General features: G+C 41.1%; 1 protein-coding gene across 2 annotated transcripts in view; it reads left to right on the top strand.

Annotated features, from left to right (window-relative positions):
- The window catches only part of AXIN1 (axin 1), a 95,416-nt gene that overhangs the window by 14,235 nt on the left and 56,048 nt on the right, over positions 1-25,133 (top strand). For both annotated transcript variants that reach the window (XM_077449491.1, XM_077449492.1), the window contains exon 2: positions 219-1,187. In XM_077449491.1, the coding sequence (XP_077305617.1) occupies positions 310-1,187 (878 nt within the window). In that variant the 5' untranslated portion in view covers positions 219-309. The remainder of the gene's footprint in view (positions 1-218; positions 1,188-25,133) is intronic.

Genomic DNA, 25,133 nt, shown 5'->3' with positions numbered 1-25,133 from the left:
CTCCCCCTCTCTCTCTCTCCCCCTCCTTTCTTTTTCTCTCTTTCACCCCTCCTCTTTCTTTCTCTCCCCCCCCTCTCTTTCTGTCTTCCCCTTTATTAGATGCATTTTTTTTAAACCGCTTTCACTTGCATATTTTAAAATTGGCTTCAATTGAAAAAAATTTAATATAAATTTAAAATGCTTTGTTGCTAAATTGTGTTTTTCTTTCTGATCTACAGGACGCAAATGTTTTACAGGGACCTTTGTCTCGAAATGTCCAGGTTTTAAAAACATACATTAATCACAACTTTCTAGTCAAGCGCCGTCAAGATGAGTGTCCAAGGGAAAGGTTTCCCTTTGGACCTAGGGGGAAGCTTTACTGAAGATGCACCGAGGCCCCCAGTACCTGGGGAGGAAGGAGAACTGGTCATAACAGATCCAAGGCCGTTCATCCACAGTTACTGCCCTGCAAAAACTGATGGGATCAAAAATGAGACTTCAACAGCGACGCCGAGACGTTCCGACCTGGACTTGGGATACGAACCTGAAGGCAGCGCTTCACCCACTCCACCATATTTAAAATGGGCTGAATCTTTGCATTCTTTGTTGGATGACCAGGATGGAATTAACTTGTTCAGAACTTTTTTGCAACAAGAGAATTGTGGGGATTTGCTAGATTTCTGGTTTGCGTGCAGTGGCTTTCGGAAGCTGGAGCCTAGTGACTCCAAGGTGGAAAAAAGGCTCAAACTGGCCAAAGCAATTTATAAAAAATACATTCTAGACAATAATGGGATTGTCTCCCGGCAGATCAAACCAGCAACAAAGTGTTTTATTAAAGATTGTGTGCTGAGGCAGCAGATTGAACCTGACATGTTTGACCAGGCCCAAACGGAAATCCAGTCCATGATGGAGGACAATACTTATCCTATATTCCTCAAATCGGATATCTATTTAGAATATACTACAATAGGTGGGGAAAGTCCTAAGATCTACAGTGACCATAGCTCGGGTTCTGGAACAGGGAAGGGTCCAGCTGGATATTTGCCAACTCTTAATGAAGATGAGGAATGGAAGTGTGACCAAGCGGTGGATAATGACTGTGAAAGAGAATCTGTTTCTTCTAACATTATTAATCAGAAACTCATTTTGGAAGCTGCGTCGCATTGTCCAGCACCATCTAGACGTCTGAGCGATGGAAGAGAGTTTAGGTATGTGTGCATTTATTTGGATTTTTGCTGTTGCATTTGAGTTGTTGCCTTTCTGTATCTTTTAATAAACAATAATACTCACCTTGCCAGTACTTTGCCAATGCTCCTGCCTTCATCATAGCCAGCAAAAATACCTGATACTTCTGGGTAGAATAGGGCTTGTTCCTTCCTCCTCCGTGATGGTGCACAGTCTAACAGCCAATCTTTAGGCCCGAGCAGATGACTAAGGGAAGAACACTGCCACTTCCTGTAGTGTCCAAAGTAGAGATTTCTGACAGTCGTGCTGTATGTGTGATCATTTTTTCATAACTATGAAAGCCAGACATTAATGGCCCGGTCTTAATTTCAAGACAAGGCCATGAATGTCTGCCTACAGTTATCTCTCATGACAAGTGTGTGTTTAACCACTTCCGTCCTGGAAGAATTTACCCCCTTCCTGACCAGAGCACTTTTTGCGATTCGGCACTGCGTCGCAACGTTGCACCCAAACAAAAATTGACGTCCTTTTTTCCCCACAAATAGAGCTTTCTTTTGGTGGTATTTGATCGTCTCTGTGGTTTTTAATTTTTGGCGTTCTAAACAAAAAAAGTGACAATTTTGAAGAAAAAAAAACCTCATAATTTTTTACTTTTTGCTATAATAAATATCCCCCAAAAATATATAAAAAAAACATTTTTTTCCTGAGTTTAGGCCGATATGTATTTTTCTACATATTTTGGTATAAAAACAAACGCAATAAACGTATATTGATTGGTTTTCGCAAAAGTTATTGCGTCTAGTTAGTAAATAGGGATAGATTGATAGCATTTTTATTATTATTGTTATTTTTTTAGTAGTAATGGCGGTGATCTGTGATTTTTATTGTGACTGCGACATTATGGCGGACACATTGGACAATTTTGACACATTTTTGGAGCGAGTGACATTAATACAGCAATCAGTGCAATTCACAATTCATTGATTACTATAAAAATGTAAAGATTTTTGAGGCTAAAAGTTTGACGCCATTCCACGAGCGGGCACAATTTTGAAGCGTGACATGTTGGGTATCAATTTACTCGGCGTAACATCATCTTTCACACTATAAATAAAAAATTGGGCTAATTTTACTGTTGTCTTGTTTTTTTTATTCAAAAAAGTGAATTTTTTCCAAAAAAAGTGCACTTGTAAGACCGCTGCACAAATGCGGCGTGAAAAAAAGTATTGCAATGACCGCCATTTTATTCTCTAGGGTGTTAGAAAAAAAAACAAACAATATAAAATGTTTGGGGGTTCTAAGTAATTTTCTAGCAAAAAAAACTGTTTTAAACATGTAAACACTGAGTCTGAAAAAGAGGCCTGGTCCTTAAGTGGTTAATGAAAACGGCATGCCGTGACCCTTCTAAAGTGCGCATGCACCTGTACAAGAAATCCTTGTACAGGGAATTGTAAATCTCTCCTAAACCATGTAGGTTTAGGAGATATTTGCAGCACCTACAGGTAAGCCTTAATCTAGGCTTACCTGTAGGTTAAAGTGTGTTGTAAGGGTTTACAGCCACTTTAATTTGTGTGGACCTCCGCTTTAAGTATATAAATTTTTTTTATTTTTTATTTTTTACACAGGTTAGCTAGCAAAGGTGTTAGTAGGGGAGCATTTTTAAGACTACTTGAGTTTAGGCTGGAATTCCACTTTCAAGGAGAAGTGTAGGAAAAACAAACAAACAAACATACATACTCACTCATGTGGCTGCAGCATTGGGGCATTGCTGCAGCTGTCCCATGCCGGCTCCAAGACCAAGAACTGATCATATGACTGCTGATATCTCAGTCGTCACGTAGTGGAGAGCGGTGATTGTCAGTCATTGCTCTCTGCTTTGCCCCTCCTGTAGCCCGCTGAATCAGCAACACAGGAGTGCAGAAATAGGTTCACTCGTATGACCCAGGAGAGAAGTACGGCCAAAAAGCTTTAGCCATACTTTTTAAATATTTGTTTCATGGGGAAAGTAGTTTAAAAAAAAAAAGTGGTCAGTTTAAGGTTTTGGCGGTTTCTTAGCCTGATCCAAATTGATAAATGGAATCTCCATTCAACATTGGATTTAGATACAAAGTTTCATATGCCATTTGCAGATGCGTTTAACCGGAGTTGTTAAGGGTGGTGAAATTGTGGAATGCTTTCCTCCATGACCTACTATTGGTAAAAACAACAATCGTATTTAAATAAAAAAAAAAAGGGGCTGTTTGATTTTCTTGCAGCAGCTCTGCAAAGTTTTTAATACTAAAGGATGATATTTTGATTCTGAAAATTGACCTGACTGCTCTTGAGTGGGTAAAGAATGGCTTGTTGACAAGGGTTTTGCCTTTGCTGTACAAAAATGGCAGGAGTTATGAAAGATAGACATGAGTCTTTTTTTCTTTCCAACATTAGATGGCTGCTCGTGTCTCAGGCTGGACTGACACATGAGCGCTTCAAAGTCGCGTGCTTTTACTGTGATTTTACAGCGATTCTACGGTGCTTTTGCCACGCTTTTTCCGTGATTTTGCTGCAATTTTGTCACCAATGTAAAAGGCAGAAAAATGCCTGTAAATTTGCCCCAAAGAAGCTTATGTTCTTTTTTGAGCTTAGGGTGTTTTTCGGGTGTTTTCCTCCAGGTGAGAAAACGCTCAGATGTGAACAGGTGCCATTGAAATGAATGAGATTTTGCCTGTTGGGCATTTTTCAGGAGTTTTTTCAGGCGTTTTATGAGCTGAAAATGCTCAGGTGTGAATGTAGCCTAAATGTGTAAGTGAACAGCATACTTGCAGAATATGACAGACTAACCTGGCTGTTTGCCTTTCTCTAGCACTGACAGAATCTGTGAATTTGATTTAAATCAAGTCGATTTAAATCATGATTTTTAATAAGCAACTGTCATCTCTGCCCCGCAGCTTCTCCTCCTCTGACCCGCTGTTGACTCACCAACAGTCCCATTCACTTTAATAGGACGGCTGGTGATGCGGCAGTGACACACAACAAGGTGAAGTACACGGCGGCAGCTGGTGAGTGGATGCCCGCTAACAGGCGCAGCCATGATGGATCTGAAATGACAGGTGCTCTTTAAATGTAAGGACTTATTATTGCTGGTAGTTAGAACCTTTTAATATGTGCAAACAAAATGAAGGTTTCCTATTTAGAATAATAAGCTGTTAGATTAGTAAAACAGCCATATCTGAACCGAACTGCTGAAATCCATTTATTTAATTAAAACAATAACATTGCCAGTGCATGTTATCTCAGCTTGCAGAGCTCGGATTCATTGAATGAGTTTACAAAAAATGTAAATATTGCATTATATACAGCCTCATGCTACATAACTAAGCTCCATTTCATGCTAAATAAACTAAATTATTAATATATCTTAAATAGAAAACTATCTTTAAGTAGATTTTTACTCCAAAGGCATTTTATTAAAATACATTTGATACAATTACAAATCAAAAAAATAAGATTTAAAAAATAAAAGTCCAATTTTTTTTTCTTCTGCTTTAAAAAAAATCGTAGATTTTTATCCACTCTGGACAGAATAGAGCTGCATTGCCACCATCTTCTCTGGATCTCCTTGGTTCCTGCCAGTCCATTTGGTGGCCATTGAATGTAATGCACATGTTCTATTATCAGCATTTTACAGATGCTAGAAGTGTACACGTCACTTTCCTTGTGCATTGTACAAAGATTACAAAACTGCTAGGAGTCAGGGAAATGTTTTTTTTTTTTTTTTTACTAGTAATGACGGGGATCTGCGATCTTTATCGTGACTGCGAGTTTATGGCGGACACATCGGGCAATTTTGACACATTTTTGGGACCATTGGCATTTATACAGCGATCAGTGCTATAAAAATGCATAGATTTCTGTAAAAATGTCACTGGCAGGGAAGGGGTTAACACTAGGGGGTGATCAAGGGGTTAATTGTGTTCCCTGGGAGGTGATTCTAACTGAATGGGGAGGGGAGTCACTGATGGTGGTTCCTAGCTAATAGGAACACAGCATCTGACACTCCTCTCAGAACAGAATGTGTATTTGTGTGTTTACACACATACTTCCATGTTCTGTCCCTCGCGATCGCTTGTGGCTGGTGCTCTCATCGCGGCCGTCAGTCATGAGCATCGGCACCCCCCGCAGTGCAGCGGGTGCGTGCATGCATGCGCACGCCTGCTCTCCCCATCCCGTAAGCCGACGTACAGCTGTGACGATTCGCAGGATCGTGCTGACCTGCCGCAGTAAAATGACGGTGGCTGGTCGGCAAGCTGTTAAAGTGGTTGTAAACCTCAGATATGAAATATGAAAAAAAGAATATCCCTCTATATTGTGTACTTGTCTCAATTAAGAGCACCGAGTGTCACTTTTGTCTGCTGCTTTGTTCCTCTATCAGCATGAATCACTTCTGACAAGTTTTCCTGACACCAAGAGAGAGATGGTGACAGGGGAGGGATCTCCAGCTAATTGACAGCCTTAGCTCTGTTCCTACGTGCTGTGTGTGGGGGTGGGGGTGTGCGGTGTCCCATTCACTTTAATAGGACGGCTGGTGATGCCGCAGTGACACAACAAGGTGAGGGATGTGGCGGCAGCCGGTGAGTGATTGAGGAGCTCTCCCAGAGATCTGCATAGTGTAACTTCAGCTTTCTGCCCCATTTTTTTTCTGAGCTTTCAAACGAGCTTTAAAATTCTGCAGATAAACAGGTACCACTTATGTAATAGTATTTATTTCATCCTTGTGTATCATTTTACTGGGTATATGTAAGAATTTACAACCACTGTAGATTGTTGCTAAATGTACTCAGAAATTAAATTACTATTGTTTAGGCAGCAGAAATGTGAAGACCCATTAATAGAGTTGAATGTCTTGAGCTATATTCTAAACCCCCTTCCCCGACGCAAGAAACCTGAAAAAGCACAGCAACAAAATAAAGCACAGCCTCATAACAAGATGTAACAGGTGCACACTAATTCAATCACCCCTTTTATTATTCTCCGCTTGCTGTACATTATTAATGACAAAATGTAAACCATCTGCACACAGGCAGCAGGGAGCATTACATTACATGACCCCACTGCCTCATGAACAACACATGGGATTTCACTGGGGACCAATGGGGACCACTTCGCCAGCAGTTCCAAAATAAACAGTATACATAACCATATAGGCAATATACAAAATGTATTCAATTACGGGTATACCTTTCTCGCTTCAACCTCACTACGTACTTTAATTCAGCTCTCTCGTCTGTGCCATGTACTATGGACCAGAATATATTTTTTTAATTTTCAGATTAAAATAACACATGTATCTTTTAGGAGAAGAAATGCCCCGTACACACGGTCGGACATTCCGACCACAAAATCTTTGTACGAAACTTGTCTTGCATACACACGGGCGCACAAAGTTGTCAGAAAATCCGATAGTTCGGAAAGAGGTGACGTACAAAACGTACGCCAGAACTACGTAGAGGCCAGTAGCCAATAGCTTTCCTCTCCAAATTTTTTCTGAGCATGCGTGATACTTTGTGTGTGGCAAATTCTCTACACGCGATCGGAAAAATTCCGATCGGATTTGGTTGTCGGGAACATTTTAGATCCAGCTCTCAGACTTTTTTGGTCGGAAATTCTGACAGAAAAAGTCGGATTTTTCCGACAACATAATCCGATCTGACCTTTTTCCGTCGGAATTTCCGACCGTGTGTATGGGGCATTAGGCTTTCTTGATATCTTGCTAAATAGATTTTAATTTTTTATGACGTCCTTAGGCAAAAGCCGTAAAAAAATAGATAAGTTTACATTTTATTTTATTTGTCCTTTTTAACCACTTGAGCTCCAAATTTTTTTTCCGCCTTCATGACCAGTCCATTTTTTTGCTATTCAGCACTGCGCTACTTTAGATTAAAAGAGTGTCATACTATATATAATTCAATGTTACATAATGGTACCTTCATCCCAGACATAATGAAGAAGAAATGTATAGCAAGGAGGCTAGAGAGGACTTTAATGGTGTCGTATGAAAACTGAAAATACCACTCTATGAATATTAATTTTATTCATAGACTGGTATTTTCCGCTTTCATACAATACCATTAAAGTCCTCTCTAGCCTCCTTGCTATACATTTCTTCTTCACTGCGCTACTTTAACTGGTAAATGTGCGGCCATGCAACTCTGTAGCCAATCTAAATTGATATCCTTTGTTCACACAAATACAGCTTTCTTTTGGTGGCAGTTGATCAACACTGGCTTTTTTTTTTTTCCCTCCTTGGAATAAAAATAAAAAAAGGCCAAAAAAAATTAACTTTCAGCTACAAAACATCCAATTAAAAAAATAAAATAAACTTTTCTTCAAACATTTTGGCCAAAATGTAGCCTGCTACACGTCTGATAAAATAAAATCCCAATAAGTGTATATTGATTTGTTTGCATGACAGTTATAAGGTCTACAAACTTTGGTGTCTAGCCGATTTCTCAAAAAAATTAAAACCTATGGTGTTTGTATACAGCAAGGAAAATAATTATTTGATCCCCTGCAGATTTTGTAGGTTTGCCCACTTACCATGAAATGAAGGGTCTATATTTTTTTGTCATAGGTTTATTTTAAATGATAGAGACAAAATATCAACCAAAAGTCCAGAAAAAAAACTACTACATGATACAAATGTTATGAATTGAGTTGCAGTTCAGCGGGTACGACGTTTTGCCTTTGCAGAGCGCTTATCTGCAGTACATTGTGGGCGGGTTGTCCAAAAGTGGTTAAAGTAACACTAAATTCACGATTCTGGTACAAAGCATTTAAAAAGTTAGTTTAGGACTTTTTTTTTTTAAAGCAACCAAAACTATAACGCAAACAAAAAAAATTTAATATTTGAAAAATAGAAATAAAAAAAAAAATCAGCAGGAAAATAAAGGCAGAAGGTAAAGTTGTTAATTTGGTGTGATTAGGATAAACAAAGGATTCAAATAAGAACACATTTTATTTAAAGGGGTTGTAAACCCTCATGGTTTTTCACCTTAATGCGTTCTATGCATTAGGTGAAAAACCTCCTGTGGTGCTGCAGCCCCCCCCCCCCCCGCCCCTGAACCCCCGTTTTACTTACTTGACCCCGATCCTTCGCCGGCCAGGAACAAGCCGAATCCGGCTCTAGCTGATGTCTCGTGTCCTGATTGGATAGATTGATTGCAGCGCAGCCATGGGCTCCCGCTGCTGTCAATCAAATCCAATGACGCGGCGCTAGGGGGCAGTGCCGAGCCCTGAATCCTGTGAATGGACACAGGTGCTGGGCTCGGGAGCGTACTCCCGCACGGGTGTCGGCCGTAGGAGGTGAGCTTCTCCAATGTGGACACTCGATGTGCGGAGGAGCCAGGAGCACCACTGAGGGACCCCAGAAGAGGAGGTTCGGGGACCACTCTGTCCAAAACAAACTGCACAGTGGAGATAAGTATGACATGTTTGTTTTTTGTTTTTTTAAACAACATAGCTTTGCAATCCCTTTAAAACTTGGGCACAGGTTCACTGTAAAGTAGAACGATGACCTTCCTTTTTAAAAAGAAAAATGTGCTGCAGCAATAAATCATAAGTCCATCTGCACTTAGATTTCTTCTAGAGGGGGGGCGTGTGGGTCACAGAAAAGGAAGGATTTGGCACAATTGGGGGAGGTAAAAGAAGCTTCATAAGCCTTGTACATCACATAGAAACTGGATTTGGGACTTGCTTAGGCTGTTATACAGGAACATTAAGTTGTTCTTTTATGTAAACGTCAGTCTTCAAAGTATTGCTGTTTAAGGTTTTTGGTAGAATGTAGACAGTAAATGGCTCAACAGTTTCTTTTGTCTCTTTGGGACTCCAATTTCAATATCTTGGTGCTTCAGATCCCAGGCCTGCACAACTCCTGTGGGCATTGGGACAAGATCCTGCTTTATTTTTATTATATATCCCTATTATTTATCCAAGGGAATGCAGGAGGGAGTAGGAATGAAAATTGTCCTTCGGTGTGGGCAAGAGCCCCAAAAACTCCAAGATGGAGGAAGCCGAGCAAAAACCTGTGGCAGAAGATCTCTTTGCTGGAGTCCCCAAGAGATAAAGCTGGACAGCATTCTACTTAGAGCTGAAACTTTTCAGGTGAAGTAGTTTATGCTTTTATCTGAAACACTCTGTCTGTAGAGACAAATACCGGTAATGGCAACTACGTAAAAAAAAAAAAAAAAAAAAGTGTTTGGCGATGAGGTCCCTGTAACACTTTCTGTGTTCTTTTCCTTGAAAATGTTTTGGGTTTACCATAATCAGAAGCCTGTTTGCTCCTGGAAAGGCAGTTTAATTTGGACAAACAATTTTGGCCTAATAAATTCTATTTAAAGTGCCAAAAGCCATGCACAATTTTCACATTTATACCCTGCATTATTAAAGCGAGCTGCCATGGGCTTTTATATAAGAAGTTAAAGCTCAGTAGGGTATTCCTATCTAAACATATTCAGTAGGTTTCCTTGGTTATCTCATGTCTATGGTTCCTGCAGATGGCCTCAGAAAATCATATACGCACATAGAGGCTGCCCAAACATGGCTTAATAACCCGGACACCTGTGCGGACTAGCCCTGCTAGACCACCATTTGACCACTGGGCGAGCATTAGTGGATGGGCCAATCTAATATGTTCTATAACAGGGGACCTGGCAGGCTGTTTATGGTATACCAGGGTAGGGGTTGGATAGGTGGGCCAGTGTAGGGTGGGGTAGTTTTTCTCCAACATGGTGCGCAACCTTTGGGTGATATACTTGCCCCCTGACCCCCCGTTAGGGAGCAGTATTTGCTGTCGCCGGGATTCATTGGGGCAACTCTCTTTTACATTTTATATTTTTGGATGGATGGGCGTGTGCGTTTGCTGTGAATGATCATTTTTTTTTTTTTGTGTTTTCAGTTTGTGGCGCATACGATACAGTTAAGTTTTAGTAGATACCCTCTGAGTTTGAATTGTTATTTTAAGTTTTTTAAGACAGTCTTGCCTGAGAATGAATAGATTTTACACAAGTCTGAAGGAAGCTATAGATATCCACTAATCCCCGCTTGAATCGATCTGTGACCTGCTTCTGTAAACGGGAAACTGGCAGTCATTTTTTTTTTCCGATTTGTGAAAGATCTAGTAATGTTAATTGGCATCCTGTTGTCAGCTACTACGTGTCCCAGTTATCATAAGAGACCGCTGGTCGATTGCATTTATTGGGCTGTGTGTTATGTATTAACCCGTTGTAACCAGTTTATTTTTCGTGTTGCTATTAGCTCATAAAGGAAATCTGGTTATTTATGTAAACATTTATTATTCTTTGACCCCCTCCGCTTCTTTTTCTGCTGTTAATTGTCTGCAAATTGACAGTAATGTCAGTTTGTGTTATTTTTATTTCTTTATGTACCTGTACCGTGATTGCATATGTGCTAAGAGTATGTAAATCACATCAGTTCATTTAAATGCTAAACGATGCTTGTTTGTCAGTTTACATACAGAGTGCATCTCTTTTGTTTCCATTTGCAACTGTAAATGAATGGATGCTGATTGACAATCTTTAAGGCCACCTGTTTTTATACAATGCATTTCCACAAGCATTCATACGTTTTCACCCAAAGAAAATGTATTTAAGTATTTTGCATTATTTATATTGCACCAAATTGCCCACTTGAAGATGTTAGTTAATATTTTCCAACTTGGACATGTTTGCAGTGACTGTCGTTTTTTATGATTTTGAGTTTTTTTTGTATAATCTTTATTTGAAGCGGTATTAAACCCCAAACCAAAATGCAATATATTCATTTGATGTGGTGGTTGCATACATTGGTTTTTATTTATGTATTTATTTTTATTGTCTTTTTTTGTTTTGTTTTACGCTTTTTCCCCCTCTGTTTTACCCTGGTGTTCTGGCCAGTAACAAACATCCTGTAACAAACATCAGTTCCCCCCCCCCCCCCAAAGGATGAAGGAGCACAGGAGGCAGATTAGGACAGCAGCATCGTCAGTCTTGGAGAGAGCTGTGTTAGAAATAGTAGCAGATTTAAATACAGTAACAAATTGAAGCCAACCTACAGCTAATAACAGCTACTGCAAACATTTTTTTTTTTTTTTTACATAAATAAAAGCTTTGCCTGTGTTAAATAAATTTTATGTCTCATCCCTGTAACTGCAAGAAAGCCTTTTTGTTGGAAAACAACAGATTTATTTACTGGATCACCAGATGAAAATCGAAGAAAGCCTAAAAATGAAACGAATACAGCCATCACATCTAAAGCCCCTTTCACACAGGTGCACTGAACGGGTGTGCACCGGTCAGCTTTCTTAGGCGGACCCAATCAGACCAGCCATTGTCCTCCTATGGTGCAGTGGATGTGTCGATCCTATCTGACATCCAACTGTCCATAGAGGAAAGGGAGGTGTCTGTGTCCAGTCTGCATAAGCAGAGCAGACGCGGACCTGTCATCCGCCTGCTCAGCGAGGATCAGTGGACAAATCCCCCACTGAGCAGGCGGGTCCGCTCCTGTGAAAGAGCCCTAAGAATTTGTAAGCTACAATATGATGATTGTTTTTGGGTTTAATACCGTTTTCAAGAAAGTACAGATACTTCATTCTTGAGGATTCGGCAGGACACGGACCGTGTTTGACAAATTAACTATGAGGAAGTACAACATATTAGACAGTGCATCAACCAAATGTCGAATATCATTTTTTATATTTTTATATATATATATATTTTATATATATATAATATAGAGAGAGAGAGAGAGGAACCCAAAATGAAAAACGCCTGTAAACTAAACATGAATTACTGCGCTTAGATGCATTTGGTGCTTGAAATGCCTGTACATGAGGCCTAACTCAACTTTCTTGTGAGTGTTTGTACATAGGGATGCACAGGCAGTCCCATTCTTAATAATTGGGACAAAGCTTTCTGTTCACAGTGTGACAGAATTGTGCGTTTTGGGACCAGTACAGATGTCCAATTGGGAGCCGCAGCAGTCCATGCAACCACTGCTTGCCACTTGGCGTGAATAGGACTACCTTCATGGGAATGCATCCCCTTGTGGGCAAACGCTGCCCTTACACGGGCATATGTTTAGGTGCGCCCATGTGAGCAAGGCCTTGGGGGTCTGTTGATGGGCTTCACATCAGATAGGTTTTGCATTTTACATACAAATATATATAAATACAAAACCCACTTAAAGTAGGTCATCAACCGCAGGTCAAATGAACAATCTCAGAAGAATTTCATACTGATGCCATTCATAGGCAGTTGGGGGAAAAAAAAGGCTGATACCAGCCAGAATTGTATCGTTTTCCCCAAAAGCTGTGACTGCCACTTTTGCTGTACAACTTGGCCAGTTAAAATAAGCGGACAAACAGATCTACTGGCAGAATCTACTGAATGACTTAAAGGGTTGTTCCAGCCTTTTTTTTTTTTTTTTTTTTTTAAGTCAGCAACTACAAACACTGTAGCTGCTGACTTTTAATAAGGACACTTACCTGTCCAGCAAGCCCACAATGTCGGGCCCCCGAGGCTGATTCGTCCATTTGATCGGGTGCAGGTGCCGCCATCCTAACTAAGGGAAATAGGCAGTGGAGCCTTTGCGGCTTCACTGCCGTTTCCTACTGCGCATGCGCGAGTCACGCGGTGCTTTGTGAATGGCTTTGTCGTCTTCTGGGGGACACACATGTCCCAGAAGGCAGAGGGAAAGCTCGCCGAAGAGGAGGAAGTAACCGAACAGCTCCACAGAATGCAATATGAAGAGGCAGATTTGGAAGACTGCATAGCAACAAGATCAGGATAGGAGATGGGGGCAAGAGGGGCAATTGGGACTTTACACGAAACACAACACTACGGCATAATGAGTCGTTAACATAAGGTAAAAAAGATGAATATTAATACCCTATGGGGGCATAGTGCATTTGATGATACAAACATTGTGATTCATACATCTATTATACAGTAAGACATAGTATTATTAAATCAAAATTTTCTATGCCTCAATACCATCATATTATCTATTTAAGGGTAAGAGCGCTAGGACTAAGGTTTTTGTTCCTCCTCTTCCCGGTGTAATTAATTACCATTAATTACTAATTTATATTATGTTATATTTTAGGCACTTGCAATAAATAGCTCCTGATGTGTGGACCATCTTCCACGAAACGTGTCGAGCCTATATACTTGCTGCCATGCCACAGCATTATTATATTCACCCGGGGTGCCTAATATTTGAGTCATTAACCCTACTCTGGTTTTATTTTATCTAATTTATATGTTGGGGGGTAGTGTTTATGTTATTATTATCAGTGATCAGGTGCTACATTATTTACTATGCTACTATTTATTATTGTGATTTAATAATACTATGTCTTACTGTATAATAGATGTATGAATCACAATGTTTGTATCATCAAATGCACTATGGCCCCATAGGGTATTAATATTCATCTTTTTTACCCTATGTTAATGACTCATTATGCCGTAGTGTTGTGTTTCATGTAAAGTCCCAATTGCCCCTGTTGCCCCTATCTCCCATCCTGATCTTGTACTATTGGGGATGGAGACCAATGTACTGGTGTCATGGTCTCATGTCAAGTCCCAACCTATTCTTCTTTGATTCAATGCATAGCAACAAGGGTTTCTGGTAAGTAAAACTTTTTTTTATTTTATTATATATATATATATTTTTTTTTATTTCCTTCAAAGAAATTGTTAATGTATAAATGTTTTTTTAGGGTTGCCCTCCGCTTTAAGGCCCAACCACAGCAGAAACTGCACATAACTGCATTTTTTTGTCTGCGTGTTTACATGCATTTGAAGCGCCATTGACGTGCACTTTGCATGCGTTTTGTGCTGCATTTGCAGTGCATTTTTCAATATGTTTTTAGGCTTGGCTTAAAGAGGCACGGTGCAGTGCACGTTACCTGCGTTTGCGGTGTGAAAAATGCAGAATGCTCTACTCTATTTTTCTTTTTTTTTTCTTTTAAACTGCGATGAACTGCACTGCAGTGATGTGAACTATGCCCATAGGATAACCTTGAGCAATATATTGCATTTTGGTTCTTGGGTGTAGATAAACTTTGTGTTGTGGTTTGGACGCAGTTCCTGCAGCTCATTGAAGTCATGTGAGGACAGGCAAATATCTCTACACCTGTCCCCCTTATGGCGATATCTGCCTGTCTGTGATCAGCTTAAGTACCTGGCCTAGGAAAAGAACTGAAGCACATGCACTCTTGTTGGTCCTTGAGGAACAGAATTGAGCTACACTACTACATGCCAGTCAATATCTTCCATGTATTGGCCATGTTTTGCAGAAATGTCAGAGATCATATTACAGTCCCTCTGCCCGTCCCATAGAGTGCTGTGATTATTAGCAGCTGCAAGTTTACTAATCGGTTTCTTAAAACAGAACTTCCACCCCACCACCATCTTATTTTGAACCACCAACAATAATGAAATATAGAAAAATGCAAAGATGTACTTACTGTAATATGCCTCATCCTTTTTTTTTAATATTTCCATTCTATTTCTCATTTCTCGCATGTAAATCCATGCCTTTATTTAAAAAGACTTAATTTGTGGCCCAAGATCTTGGAGACCTCATTTGTCCATGCGAGCGCCTTTTGAAGGCGCTGGTGATGAGATGAGATTGGACTATGCCTTGGAGGCGCTAGCTATGTCACCAGTGCCTTTTAAAGTGGTTGTAAACCCTTACAACACACTTTGACCTACAGATAAGCCTAGATTAAGGCTTACCTGTAGGTCCAAGAAATATCTCCTAAACCTACACGGTTTAGGAGATATTTGCTGAAAGACAGGCACCGCTGTCTACGGCGCACTGAGCGCGGCACCGTCAACGACGAAGATGCCGGGCGCATGCGCAGGATCGACGTAATCGCGGCTTCGCCAAATGACAGCGACGGAGCAGCGAGACCCACCGAGAAGATGGATGCGCCGGACTACAGGGGACAGTGGTGACTTCGCTGGCTCCTGTGTCAGGTATGCATAGTAGTCCATTATGCTTTGCCTTTGCAGGGAATGAAAGAGGAAGTAAACTCATCAGGGTTTACTTCCTCTTTAAAAAGAAGGGAAAAAAATGTAATGTTGATATAACATATGACTGAAACATGTTTACAGATCGGTGTGCAGTGCTGCACCCACTTGTGTGTGTTTAAGAAATATTAGTTATGAATAATACACAATGATAAGTTATTAAGCATAATAATAACTAATATGTGATTGCATTCTCCATTTCTTCTTTGAGTTAAAGTGGTTGTAAACCCTCCCCCACAACTTTGTCCCATGTAAATCAGCATAAAAAATCCTAATGAACACTGCTTGTTGATATCTCCTTACTTGCTTAGTATTGTTGTAATCCTTGTTGTTATGTAGAATGAAGTCACTGAGCATGCCCAGATCTCCCCTGATTTAAGGCACACTCTCTATGTCTTATCTATCTGTTATCAGGACTTCCTATGGCACAACACTGAACTCTGCTAATCACTCAGAGCTTCCTCCTACACACCATGTGACCTCACATACAGTCTAAACTTGGCCATTACTGCAGAATTATCAGCTGAAGCTGATAAGTCTGACAAAGGCAAACATTAGACATCGACACAAGTAAATACTATGAAATAAACAAGTAAGCTATGAACAGGGAAGCAGGGTTGCCATAGAAACGTTGGATTGAGAAGGAGGCTTGGTTAACAGTACAGGAAGTGCTCAATGTAAGGGCGGAAATACACTCCACTGTGGACTCAGAAAACAATACTTAAGATGGCGCTGCCTAACCACTGGAAACAAGTTTTTTAAAGTTTCTTTAAACAGTAAGTAATATGCGATTTGGGCTGGATTACAGTGGCTATAGTCTGATAATGACTTATTATAATGGACTAAATGAAAAGAAGCATCAGAGTGGGAGAGTTTACTTCCTCTTTAAAATGGTTTGGGGATTTTCCTCATATTTGGACTGTCTGGTAATATGTTTGTTGGGGGGTAAATTGCCACTGGTATGCCATGTGTTTGTCATTGATATGAAGACATGTGCCATGTACATGAATGTTGCTTTTTATTAGAAACGCTATAAGGGGTGACCTGCTATCTGTCAGATCAGGGCATACTCTGATGGCCTTGAAAGGGGTGTTTTCCACGGTAACAAATAAATATTAATTTGGAACTCCCCCTGTCTGAAGGTTGATTTCACAGGTTTCTTACAGAATAAGGAACTCGAGATAAGGATCTCTATTCACCATTTACACCCACCTACTGTCATCCCGATCCAGGCTAAAAAAACGGCGATCAGTTCCCCTCTGTCTGGGCGGATTGGATCAGAGGGCAGTTGGCTGTAAATGGACAGCCGACCCTTTTACACCCGGCTGCCCATAGAGCACAGCATGCTGTGTCTGCTCTGCATAAACGAAGCAGACATGGACCTGCCATCTGCCCGCTCTACTTGGCAGAGAATCAGCAGGCAGATCTACTGAGCAAAGGGTGTCTCCCCCCCCCCCCCCCCCAACCAACCAAACTGTCAAACCATTAAATGGCTGGTGTAATAACTGATCACATGTGCAGGTCAAACAGAAGCTAGGATAGCAGCTTCCTTAGCTGTGAAGGATAGGATGTTTCAGTTACGCTTTAACATGTGTGCATAGAGCCTTCCTTTCCAAATGTGACCGTTTTGGGGTTAAAAGGCTTTTTCAACATTTAACCACTTCAATACCGGGCACATAAACACCTTCTTGCCCAGACCAATTTTGAGCTTTCAGCACTGTCGCACTTTGAATGACAATTGCGCGGTCATGCTACGCTGTACAGAAATTAAATTTTTATCATTTTTTTCCCACAAATAGAGCTTTATTTTGGTGGTATTTAATCACCTCTACGGTTTTTACTTTTTGCTAAACAAATAAAAAAAGATCGAAAATTTTAAAAAAGTTTTTTTTTTTGTTTCTGTTTCAAAACTTTGAAAATAAGTACGTTTTCTCCTTCACTGATGGGGCTGCACTGACGGGCATTAATAAGGCGGCACTGATGGGCACCGATGAGGTGGCACTGATGAGGTGGCATTGATGGACACTGAGGCGGCACTGATGGGTGGCACTGATGGGCACCGATAGGTGGCACAAATTGGCACTTATAGCTGGCACGGATTGGCATGGATAGGCGGCACAGATGGGCATGGGTGGGCACTGATAGGTGGCACGGATGGGCACTGATAGGTGGCATTGTATTGTATTATACTGTACTGATGGATGCTAATCAGTGCCAAACAATAATGCATGCCAATCAGTGATGCCCATTGTGGGCACTGATTGGCATCCATTGTGGGCACTGACTGGCATCCCTAGTGGTCTAGGGTGGCATACCTGGTGCTGGGCATCCCTGGTGGTCTGGTGGTGTCCCTGGTGGTCCAGTGTGGGCAGCCTCGGGGGGGCTGCGCTGATAATCAGCACAGACCCCCCTGTCAGAGGAGCAGCCGATCGGCTCTCCTCTACTCGCGTCTGACAGACTCTTCCTATTTACACTGTGATCAGCCGTGATTGGACACGGCTGATCATGTGGTAAAGAGTCTCCGTCGGTGTCAAACTGACACCCCGCAACAACAATCGCCGCGATGCGCACCCCGGGGGCGCGCAGCGGCTCAAAATCCTGATCAGGATCCCGGTCAGGATTTTCAAACCACTTTTCTGCCATCTTTCTGCTATAGGGTGGGCGGCAAGTGGTTAATCAGCAGTTTCGTTATTTGGAATTTCTATTGTGTGTTGGATTCTTATACTTTAATCAAGGTGCAGTGAAAGTATTTAAAGTTTATAAATGTTTTTTTTTTTTTTTTTTCCTTTCCCCAGTATTGGATATAGTGAAGGATTAGAATCCCTGATGGTGTAGTTACTATCTGGCGGTCACTTAAAGGGGTTGTAAACCCTTATGGTAGTGACCGCGCCATATCCCCCCCCCCCCCCCCATTTTACTTACCCGAGCCCCGTATTTCCCTCAGCTGAGACGCACTATCCCTCTCTGCACAGGGTCCCGGCTGTCACAGCTGTCAATCAAATCCAATAACTCAGGGCTGACTCCTACATTCGGAGTCTATGGACGCTGGACTCGGGAGCATGCACGCAAGGTAACCCCTTGGAGAGCGCTTCTCCTAGGGGATTATTTGATAAGAGGATGAGCTGCGAGAGCCACTGAGGGACCCCAGAAGCCGAGGATCGGGGCCACACTGTGCAAAACGAACTGCACAGTGGAGGTATGAAATGTTTGTGTTTTTTTTTCTTTTTTTTTTATCAAAGCTTTACAATCGCTTTAAGAAGATTTCCCCTTACTCTCTCGGTGACGATGGTTCCACCAGACAGGAAATGCAGTAAAATCTCCCAACATAGACACATACTGTGTTGCTGTTACCAGTTTTCTCTCACTACCTGTCTGGTGAACACATTATCACCAGGGAAGTGATGGAAAAATGTCTCAAGCAGTGTCCCGGGCAGCACTAAAAATCCATCCCTGCGCGATATGAAAATGTTCATGAGGGATTTTAATGATGTTTCTCATTAAAAAGTACATAACTGTACAAAACCGATACATTCTTCTGCCATGTTTAATTAGGATAAGAGCACCCTAATAACAGTGCAGTATATCAGGATATATAAATTCATGTCTGTTTCTAGAATTCAACTCTTGTTTGGTCGATACGGATAAGACTAGATCAGCCATGAGTAGTTTGATATTCTCCTGGGGGTTCTACAGATCATTTTTCAAGGTGACCATCCTGCAAGATGTCAAGTAAAGCAGTTTCTCCCTCTTTGACTTGTCAGTCTATTCTTCATCTGAGAAAATGTTATGCTCACTTGTGGAATGAGAATTCTTAATAGGAATATCAGCCAATATCATTTATTTTTTTTGGTTAGTGTCAGTATGTTTAGGTAGGATAAAAAAAAAAAAAGCAAATGTCATACTATTGCTTCTTGGCCCTGCTTCAGGTGCAAACAACAAATACTGTACACATATATGGTATCATTGTGAAAGTGAGGGGAAGGAGAGTTTGTTTTGGTAGTGGGTCATAGTATGGCAATAAAAATACAGCTACATTTTAAAAAGATGACGGTTTATTATTTTGGGCCAGTTTTCCTTTGATATTAAAAAAATAAAAATAAAATAATCAAAAAATCATGAGATGTTACCATTTATATGTCATCCCACCCCCAAATAAAAAATAATTGCGAAGATATGTAGTTTCATAACTCATGGCAAAGCTGCAAAACTTCAGGCGTTAGGACGATATACTTTTTGTCATGAACGGCCTACAACAATTTTAGCTTCGCATAGAACTATAAACGCTTATTATATAACTGTATACACGGTTTCATACAGAGGTTGAAAAAAGACACTAATAGAATAGATTCATAAATAAGAACATAAGTAAAAGAAAAAAACATCCACAGTTGTACCAGAGGTGGGCAAATAAGCTCTTATAAAGCATGGTCAGATTTGCCATAACAGAAAGAAAAATTCCTTACTTATCTTTTCAAGGCAATCCGATATTTCCTGGATCAACAATATCCGGTGCTTTTACTTATAAACCTTACCATCCATCTACTGATCCCTGTCATGTCAGTGGTAGCCCCCCCCCCCCCCACAGTGACAATCACTTCTTAGGACACACTTAACCCCTTGATTGGCCCCCCCCCCCCAGTGTTTAACCTCTTCAGTGCCATTTACACAGTAATCAATGCATTTTTATAGCACTGATCGCTGTACAAATGACAATTGTCCCAAAATAGTGTCAAAAGCATCCGATGTGTCTGTCATAATCTCGCAGTCATGATAAAAATTGCAGATCACCGCCATTACTAAAAAAAATTAATTTATAATAAAAATGCCATAAATCTATCCCTTATTTTGTAGACGCTATAACTTTTGCGCAAACCAATAAATATACGCTTGAGTTATTTTTTTATTTTTATTTTTTACCAAAAATATGTAGAAGAATGTATATCTGCCTAAACTAACGAAAAAAATAAATATATATCCTCTTGGGGATATTTATTATAGTAAAAGATATTTCTTTTTTTTCAAAATTGACGCTCTTTTTTTTGTTTATAGCGTAAAAAATAAAAACCGCAGAGGTGATCAAATACCACCAATTTGTGGGGGGGGGGGCAATTTTGTTTGAGAGCCACGTCGCATGACCGCGCAATTGTCAGTTAAAAGGATGCAGTAGCGAATCACAAAAAGTGCTCTGGCCAGGAAGGGGGTAAAATCTTCCGGGGTTGAAGCGGTTAAAGTAGTACTAAAGTCTAGATGTGTTTTTTTTTTTTTTTTCTCTCTGCATAAAAATGGAAATAAGTGGCAAATGGCTGGATTTTAATGCAGAAGAGACATGCATGGCAATTCATGCGCAGCTCACTGTAGAAATTCAGCAATGCCTTTCATGCATGGGAGTGACATCATTCTCATCTAGCCCCTGAAAGCGTCCAACATTCGATACCTGGAAGCCAGCCGTTCGGAAATGTCAGTGGCTGGCAGGGAGCTCCAGGACATTGCATCACTGGAGCCAAGGGGAGTACATGTCCGCTTTTAAGGTGAAAAGATTTCCCACCATCTATCCTACCTACAAACCTTACCTGGCTCTATGTCACTGCTCCTCTCACTTCCTGCTTTCTCAGGAGAAACTGCGGGCAGCAGAGCCATAGGCTTCGTCTGCTGTCAGTCAAACTTCTGTGAGAAGTGAGCAGGGGCATGGCTTCTTTCGCTGTGTGTGTGTGTCTATGGATGCACACAGCCTAATTCAGAAGAGTACAAGGGTACCTCCTTGGTACCCAGGGAAGGGGGAAGCGCACATTGGCGGCGCAAGACTGCCAGAAGAGGAGCGAAGGAGGGACCTTTCTGTGCAATATCATTGCACAGAGCAGGTAAGTACAGTGGAACCTTAGATTGCGAGCATAATCCATTCCTGGAAAATGCTTGTAATCCAAAGCACTTGCACATCAAAGCGAGTTTTCCCATAGAAATCAATGGAAACGAATATAATTTTCTCCGCATTGACTTCTATTGCATGCAATACCGCATGAGTCAAAAGGTGGGGTTGGGGGGGTGGGGGTGCTGGAGAGCCTCGGAAATACTCGGAGACAGCTTGGCTGAACTCGAAATGGCATTTCCGAGTGTCACCGGTGCCCCCGCACCTCTGGCCAAATGTGGTACTGCACACCCCATTAGCTTGAATTCTGCTCGTTTTGAGAGACAACACTCGCAAACTGAGTCAGAATAAAAAATAAAAAAAAAGTTGCTCATCTTTCAAAACTATTATACTATTATACTGTTATTTTTTTTCTTAAAGTGGGGTTGCACCCTAAAAAAAAAAAAATGCAATTTTATGTGCATAAAAAAAAGAAAATTGGAATATATATATATTTTTTTTTTACTCACCTCTAAATGGCTGTTACTAGGGGGGTCCCTCGTAGTCTGCCTCCTTCAGCACCTGGGCTCTTGCTGTCGCTTCCCTCGGCGCAGGAAGGGAGATCAGCTCCGCCCCCTCCCTCTTGTCAATCATCTGAGACACGTCTCTGGTCCCAGATGATTGCGCGTGGCCCCGCACGCTCATGTGCAGTGGGTGCCCACGGTTACAATGTCGCCGCCGCCGAGCGGAGGTGGAGACGAGCGGGGCTTCGATCCCCCGCATCGCTGGACCCTGGGACAGGTAAGTGTCCAATTATTAAAAATCAGCAGCTGCAGTATGTGTAGCTGCTGACTTTTAATTTTTTTTTTTTTTACGCGGAACACTGCTTTAAATAGCCTTTAATATCAACTTTAACATGGCATCAGCGTCTTTCAGCCAGTGTGGTGGTTAAATTAGGTCATGTATAGCAAAGAACTGGGAAAGCTGATTTGTAGCTTAGGTTGGAGGGATGAGACAATTCGTAGAAAGACTGATATGAGAGTGACTTCATATCAATATTGGTTCCTGGAAAAGAAAATCCCCACTATTGTCTGCTGTATCTGAAATCTCAATGCGTTTTATCAGATTGCCGAACAAAGATGATTTGTGTAAAGTAACCACTTAAAGGGCTTTGCAGGTTTTGGATATGCCTTCTTTTATGCCACCCATCGCCCTTACCCTTCATTGGCGTGTGTTTGATGTTCTGTCTCATTTTTAAAAGATGGTATTTGCAAAACCAGCGTACAATGTACAGCTTCTGGGAGCCGTACGGCCACATTGCGTAAGTGCAACTGAAACCAAAGCTCACTATTCACTGATGTTTACTTTTGAAAAAGCCACTGACCGCAGCAGTTATGTTACTGCGTGACCTCATCACACATCAAAGAGTCAGAACATATATATATATATATATGCCGGCTTTATGTGCGTGAAGATTGATTTGAAAATGTATGCATTGATTGCCATGGCAATGCTGTTTCGCTGATGTCGTCTGCAGTTGAGTTTTCCTACTCTCTTACAGACAGAACTTCAAAGTGTTCCAGAGCATGATTCAAACTTTCCAACTTTTTTTTTTTTTTTTTGCAAGGAAAACTTTTGATGCTGTTGATACTTTGGAAACACTGCACTAGTTTAAACAAATACTGGTAATCAGCTGACCTTTTAATTTTGGTGGAAAAAAAATATTCCAGAAATGACAGCTTTCTCATTTTTCCAACTGACATGAAGTAAGGCAGTGCGGTTTTGCTGTTTACTATATTTATACTTATGCATTAGCGATCTATTTGCTGTGGCTGCTGGATCAGTAGGCTTTGATATATTTTTTTTTTCTCTCCTTCACAGGCCATCCATTCATTCGTCTTGCATGTTTCCAAGCTGATGATCTGTTTACACTGAGCTTTATATATGCTAATATGGCAGCATATTCTCATTAGAACCTGACGGTTAAAGGGATAAGAACCTTTTCTTTGATTGTGCTTCCTTTTTAGCCTTGTTATTTTATAGGTGTTTTTTCGAAAAATATATCATTCAATGTAAAGCGGAGTTCTGCTTAGAAAAATGTAATAATCGGACAAATTCCTGTACCAGGGTCCAGCGATGCATGGCGCTAGCATTGTAACTGTGAGCACAAGGCTGTGGCTTCACAGCCGGGCACCCACTGCACATGCGCGCCATGACTGTCCGGGCAATCATCATAGGACCTGTGACGTGTCCCAGATGATTGGTGAGAGGGAAGGGAGAGAGTCTCCCTTCTGGTGTCGTGGTGTGCTGGGAGGAAGTGGGAGCTGGGACCCTCTAAAAAGAGGGTATCCACCCCCCTTCCCTAAAAAAAAAAAATGACATGCCAAATGTCAGGGGGTCACCTCCCTTAAAGCGTAAGTTTGATTTTTGGGTGGAACTCTGCTTTAAGTGCTAAAACAGGATAATCGTTATTATTTTTTTGATTAAAGCCTATTATTTTTGAGATATAAAGGGCCAATATGCAGGGGTGAGTACATGCCGGTGCTTCCACGTGCACATTTTCTGTAGTGCAATCCTATGGGATAAAATACACTGCATGTTAAAGTGTTACCAAAGTATGATTTTTCTTTTCTTTTCTTTTTTTTCTTTTTTTTCTTATTAAAATAAATGTATTATACTTACCTGCTCTGTACATTGGTATTGCACAGAGTAGCCCGCCTCCTGGCAAGGAGTTCTGATCAGCGGTATCTCCTACCAGGGGAGTTCGGGGAATGTAATCAGGGCACTGATCATCAGTGCCCTGATTACAGGAAAGCCCCATCAGTGCCGCCAGTCAGTGCCTGCTTATTCGTGCCACCTATCGGTGTGGAATATCAGTGCCGCCTAATCAGTGCCCATAAGTGCTGTCTCATCAGCGCACATCAGTGAAGGAGAAAAACTACTTATTTACAAAATTTACTGACAAACTAAGAATTTTTTTTTATTTTTTTTTCAAAATTTTCTGTCTTTTTTTCTTTTTTTTTTTTAGTAAAAAATCCTAGTGATTAAATAAAGCTCTATTTGTGTGAAGAAAACGATACAAAATTCAGTTGGGTACAGTGTAGCATGACCGTGCAGTTGTCATTCAGAGTACAACAGCGCTAAAAAATGGCCTGGGCAGGAGGAGGGTGAAAGTGCCCTGAATTGAAGGGGTTAAGCTAACCATACATTATACAATTTTCTTATTCAATTTCCTTTAGATTTGCCCCAAACTTTGTAGTGCACGGGCTCGCCTGATTGCATACAAATTAAAACATTGTTAAGCTGCCCTGGATTTCTGAGAAATTGCTGTGGAGAACGCTACCTCATGCGTGGAGGTGCAATTTGTGGCAGTCAGGACCTGCCTACTGCTGGAGGAAGGGGACCTGTGACATCATGCAGCTATAGTCTTGAAATGACCCTCTCTTCAGGTGTAATAACATACAGCAGCAATTCGCTGTAAGTAAAGCTGCTTTAAATGTGCTGCCGGGTGCTGCGTTGAAGCTTCCTTCAAGGACGTCCACTGCTAGCCAATACTTTTGGGTATAGCAGATAATGTGCCCCCTGCTGAATTATGTGGTTTCTCCAGGTGGCCCCTACGGCACTACTAGCAGTCTGTATTTTACATTTTCTATGAATTCTAATGCAGGAAACATCCGGGATATGTCTAGTCACTCTTGTGTGATATTTGTGGAATTCCTCTGTACGGAACTATGCCCACTTTATAGAGTTTGCTCCACTTACTGGCTTTTTGTTACGCTTTTATATTCTGAACCATGAGCTTTGTGAATGGATAACAAGCGTGCGTTCTCACTCCTGATTAGATTGCATGGCTGTTAGTGCTAAACTGAACATTCTTACACTTTTGAACTTGTACCTACAGGTAAGCCTATAGTAAAGCTTACATGTAGGTACAGTGAATATCTCCTAAACATATAGTGTTTAGGGGATATTCACTCAGCATGCAGCCGGTGACATCATGCGCTCTGAAGGGAGGACATACCGTTCTGGATCTTAAGAGCTCCGTGCCGGAG

Source organism: Lithobates pipiens, unplaced genomic scaffold, assembly GCF_037356315.1.
Source record: "Lithobates pipiens isolate NorthernLeopardFrog02 unplaced genomic scaffold, aLitPip1_a1.2 Scaffold_22, whole genome shotgun sequence".
In the NCBI taxonomy this organism is placed as follows: domain Eukaryota; kingdom Metazoa; phylum Chordata; class Amphibia; order Anura; family Ranidae; genus Lithobates; species Lithobates pipiens.
The sequence above is the reverse complement of the archived record's forward strand: the minus strand, read 5'-3'. Positions and strand labels throughout refer to the sequence as shown.